We start from the raw sequence: 5,196 nt of genomic DNA, 5'->3' as shown, positions 1-5,196 counted from the left end.
TATTTTGGTGTTTTCACAACTCTTGATTTCCAAATTACTGAAAAATCCTGCACAAAGGTCAGATTTTGGTGATTCAAACATCAATCTTCACTAAACAGACCATGTAGATCACATTCATGGAGTATCCTGATAAAAACACGATATTTTCAAAATAAATGACCAATATTTGTGAGTATGGCCTTTGTTATTTTGTGAGCCTCATCAGAATATGTCTGCAAATAGCCTCATATGTGTGTGTGTGCACACGTGCATGTAAAAAAGATATGACAGCGAAGAGCAGTAGGAACGGCACTGAACCAAACCTGCAGTGTCTTGTTCTCGAGTTAGCTTAAGATCATTGGGAATCTTGTTTAAAGTGCATCACATCCTACTGAAGCTGAACTGATGAAGTGCATCATGTCTTACAGAAGCAGACGGCTCTTGGCAAGTCATAAGTTCGTTCCCACAAATCACTGAAAAATATTGCCTAGTACAATAGAAATGACATTAACATGAAGGCATTCAATGTATGGATAAACAAATTGCCCAATGCAAAAGATGTGAATAAAATGCTAGTTGTAACAACCAAATGTGTAACAAAAAAGTACATGTAGATGAATAAATTTCTAGTCAAAGACATGAATAAGATGTCAGGCATTTAATGAAGAGTGTGTAACCAAAAAGGTCTGTGCCGATGTCCATTGAGAGTAGCACAATCAACAAATACATATATACATAATACATACATATTTTTTTTCTTTTTCTGATGCCAATCACAATGCAAATAAGCAATAACAAAATTACAATTATAGTTAAGAGAGTTTTCTGAACATAAGAAAATACATCCATATTTCTCTATCGCCTATATGTAGAAGTGCTTTGCCATCTTATCGATCCTCTCACGCTTCCATTTCTTCATTATCAACAAAACAACCCATTTGTTTATACAGCTACAGTACAGTTGAATCGATGCCAAACCTTTTAGCCTTATAATTATTTGGCTTGATAAGCTTAAAGGTGTAGAAATAGGACTTCCCATTACCAATTGCTGCATTGCTGAATCAGTGCATCCATGAGATACAAACCCATCCACAGTCACACATCATTGCTCTCCATATCAGTTACTGGGACTGTAGAAAGCTTGGGGTGTCTGCTCTTGTATGTATAAGATTTAGCAAAGAAAAGATAAGCCAACAATTCAAAAGTGCTAAGGCCAGCCAAAAGCCAGTAGAAATAATCTAGATGTGCTCGGTTAAGATTATTGGAGAACCAACTTTCCCCACTGGTACTACTCAGTTTCTCTATCAAAGAGATGAGGAAGCTGCTCAAGAAGTCCCCAACCCCAAATACACTAAGATAAAGAGCTATTCCCAAACTTCGCAACCCATCTGGCATCTGATCATAAAAGAATTCTTGCAATCCCACCATTGTGAAGACATCAGCAAGTCCAAACAAGAGATACTGAGGAATCAACCACCATATGTGCATGGGTACGGTTGCCATTGGCAAATCAATTAGACCCGCATTTCTAGCAACCTTTAGCCTCCTTATCTCCACAAGGGCAGCTACTATCATAGAAACTATTGATAAGAACATCCCAGTTCCTATCCTCTGGAGCATTGTTATGCCAGAGGGGATACCTGTGACACTCCTAGCACTTGGAACAAGAACTCGATCATAGATTGGGATGAACAGAACTATGGAGATACCAATGAAGCTTTGTATTGTTGCTGCTGGCACCAAGTAGCTAGGACCAATCTTTCTGTCCATTGTGCTGCCTTGCTTTGTAAAGAAAGTTGATGACTGGGCAAACACAACTGCATACATCAAAAATGTAATCCATAATGGAATCAGGCGTAGAACTCCCTTAGCCTCTTCCACTTGTGCAACAGAGCATACAATCCAACTGTTCTTCTTGGATGGTGAAGAACAATCTGATCTCAATCGTAGAGCAGCTCTGTCAAGGAAACTACAAAACAAGATGCACAATAAAATGAGTCATAAGAAGAACACAACATTAAAATTTTAACTAAAGCACATGCTTCATAGAAGAGATCATACCCTCTATTCTACACCACTTTTATGAAGCTTTCCAATACAACTAGTACATATGGGACACAATACAGGAGTAAAAATGGAGCATCCATGTGTATAGCCTCTATTTAAGAATGCCAAAATCAAAGAGATCTTCAGGCAAGCCATGAAATGTTTGACAAGGCTTCAACTAGTCTACTCCCTCCCAATATGCCTATTCAACAAGTCACCAATGCATTGGCAGCCTTAGTTCTCAGTTTCATCTGGGGAGGATTCGTAACCTTAAATTGTTGATTTTCTTATCAAAAGAAACATTGTTTAAAAGTTTCTCTTTTTAGAACGTGAACAGCCACATGAAAAGGAGGGAGGGGGTAAAGATTGAAGACAGTTAATGTTCAAGGCGTAGGATCCTCAGACAATGAAGATATAATTTATGAAAAAGGAACTGATACTCTGATTCAATATCAAAAAGTGCCTGAACTTGAAAATACTAGTTGTCTTTAGATAGGAATATGTTGCTGATGACAATGAAGTAAAATATGATTTATGAAAAAGAATTGATACTTCGATTCAATATCAAAAGGTGCCTGAACTTGAAAAAAATAGTTGTCTTAAGATAGGAATATGTTGCTGGTGACAAAACTCTGCCAAAGCATTTGAAAAAAAAAAGCCTTTTTCAAAATATTGGAAAGGAAAAGAAATGCAAAATCAGTGGGAGGATCAAACTCGATCTATAGATAACCTCCTCAAACGTTCCAAAAAATAGTCTCCTTCCAATGGTCCTCAAAGGCACTGAAACCATTCTTCATGCATTTTGTGACAGACTCCACTACAGCTAATGTTATAAGTCAATGTGTACTGTAATTATCACAGACAAAGAACTCCAGACTCCTAAATTGTGTGACCTCCAATTGAAGGTTGAGCTTAGATGAGCCATGCTCATTGTAGACACTAAAGATGAGGGGCTACAGTTTCCAATGCTCTCGATAACAACGTAGATGGAGGCAATGGTTCCCTACTCCTCGCAAGCATATATGGAGAGCATGGCACTGTTATCCTGGGGAAGTTCAAAAATCACATCCATGTTGGTTGAAAAAGTTAATAACAAGTTCTTTCACAGTTCAAACCTTATCTTGCTCTTGCTGGTAGCACATGGGCTCTCTAACTCTTCTTTAGCCCATTTTGATTTCCGGATTGCTGCAACAAAAACTTGTGCTATCCTTGTGAAGGGACTTTGCTCTTGAACTACCTTAAACCGGTATATAAGCGAACCAATCAAGAAAACTGTAAGTGCTAATGCCATTGATAAGCATGGTATTCCAAATCCAAGAGCCCAACCAACGTTTTCTTGAATGTAAATAATAGCTGAAACTGAGAACACGGTTCCAAAGCATATTGCAAAGTACCACAAATTGAAAAAAGAGGCCTTGGACTTCTGCTCTTCAGGATTGGTCTCATCAAATTGGTCTGCACCAAATGCCTGGACGCATGGCTTGTGCCCACTCTGAGCTATAGCAACCAAGTAGAGAGAGAAGAAGAAGAAGGATACTTGAAACTTTGATGGAGAAGAACATGAAGTATTTTTAGCACCACTGCAACCAAATGGAAGGATAGCTGATAGAGTCAAGAAAGCCAAACCCTGCAAGTTTGCACCAGTCCCAAGGCTCACAATTTAACTAATGACTAATTCTCTAAGATCAAACCAACTAATTTTATAAAACAAGCAAGTTCGCTAGATGCTGCAAGTTGTATCTAGTTGCACCAAATAACACAGGTCTTGACAACGCAATTCAGGCTCAATTCCAAGTGAGTCAAATCTAGGCCGGACAAACTAAGTTTTAGATAAAATAGTAGCTCAGTCTAGGCCTTTAGGATCATGCCTAAACGGTATAACATTTAGAAGGGTGGGATTACACTACAATTTTGTACAAACTCTACAACTGTTTCAGAAAGAAAGATTTTTACAGAAATGGGGTTGCACCACATTGTTGAAACTTGAAAACTATTTCAATACATAAGAATTAACAAATAGTAAATTGGCTACTTTGTTTTAGTAACGCTTCACCTTGTGACCATTGATTTCACTTACAAGGAGGTAGAGGAGGGAGGAGAAGAGGATGGTCCTGTATCTGCCCAGGTATGAATCCGCCACGAACGCCCCCACCAAGGGGAGCAGCGACGCCACGCCGGACCAAACATTCACGTTCGCCGCCGCCTCGGCGACTGACTGGTGCAGCGACACCGTGAGGTAGGTGATGAGGTTGGAGGAGATGCCGTAGTAGGCCAGCCTCTCAGACATCTCCACCCCTTCACCCCCAACAGCACAACCCCAATCAATCCGTTTCGTTTCGAATGTAGGATGGGATCGGAAAAGGGAAGATAAACAGAAACCCAATTCAGGAGGGGAAGCTATTACCGATTATGAAGAGAGAGGATGTCCACCCGCCGGATCTAGACCGGACCGCCGGTCGGCCTTTGAAATCGACGGTTCCCTCGACGTAATAGTCATCACCACCACCAAGAAGAGGAGACGAGGTTTCAGACACAGTCATTTTGCTTCTCTGCCTGCTACCTATTGCTGGGTATTGCAGGACTGCTCTCTCTCTCTCTCTCTCTCTCTCTCTCTCTCTCTCTCTCTTATCTTTTCCTCAAGGGACCTCCAATCGTTTGATGACCGTAGGTACGGCAGGCTGAGTCAGCACAACCAAGTCGTTATGCCCGGTGCAGTTTTTTCGGGTTATAAATTTAAAAAAAAAAAATCTAATCGGATCAGCACCCAGAAATTCCAAAACTCCCTGGTTTCTACGGCATGCCAACCAACCCAGAAAAGGCAATCCAAGCTTGACGCACAATCATTGGCCGTGGGCCCGTAGGGTTGCATACGGTTCGGATTCAGAATGGGGATTTTGCAAATTTTGGTTGTTCCTGATCCTACTCCCTAATGTATTTTCTGATCCAAAATCCGAATTGCATCCCTACTTGACCCTACCCTCAGCCCATTTTCACATAGAACTCAAACTGGCACACTTTCATGGGATCCACCCTTTAATTGTAGTAACCAACCTGTTGATTATACTTTCTTTCATTTTCTTTCAATGGAACTTCTTATTCTCATCAACTTCCAATTTCTGCATGTTAGTATCATGTTCTGCAGGCAAACTAATTGGTCGATCTAATGGCTTG

The 5,196-nt window shown here is 40.3% G+C and overlaps 1 protein-coding gene across 1 annotated transcript; it reads right to left on the bottom strand.

Annotated features, from left to right (window-relative positions):
- Positions 1 to 680: 680 nt before the first annotated feature.
- Positions 681 to 4,621, bottom strand: LOC149838308 (protein NRT1/ PTR FAMILY 5.10-like). The gene is made up of 4 exons (XM_090007660.1): positions 4,430 to 4,621; positions 4,103 to 4,320; positions 3,141 to 3,652; positions 681 to 1,948 (listed from the first exon to the last, which is right to left on the bottom strand). Exons 1-4 carry the CDS (start codon positions 4,563 to 4,565, stop codon positions 1,075 to 1,077), a joined length of 1,740 nt encoding a protein of 579 aa, XP_089863786.1. The 5' UTR covers positions 4,566 to 4,621; the 3' UTR covers positions 681 to 1,074.
- Positions 4,622 to 5,196: the final 575 nt, after the last annotated feature.

This window comes from Nuphar pumila, chromosome 5 (genome assembly GCF_984573655.1).
Source record: "Nuphar pumila chromosome 5, dmNupPumi1.hap1.1, whole genome shotgun sequence".
NCBI lineage: Eukaryota > Viridiplantae > Streptophyta > Magnoliopsida > Nymphaeales > Nymphaeaceae > Nuphar > Nuphar pumila.
Note: the sequence above shows the minus strand (reverse complement) of the source record. Positions and strands in the feature narration are given on the sequence as shown.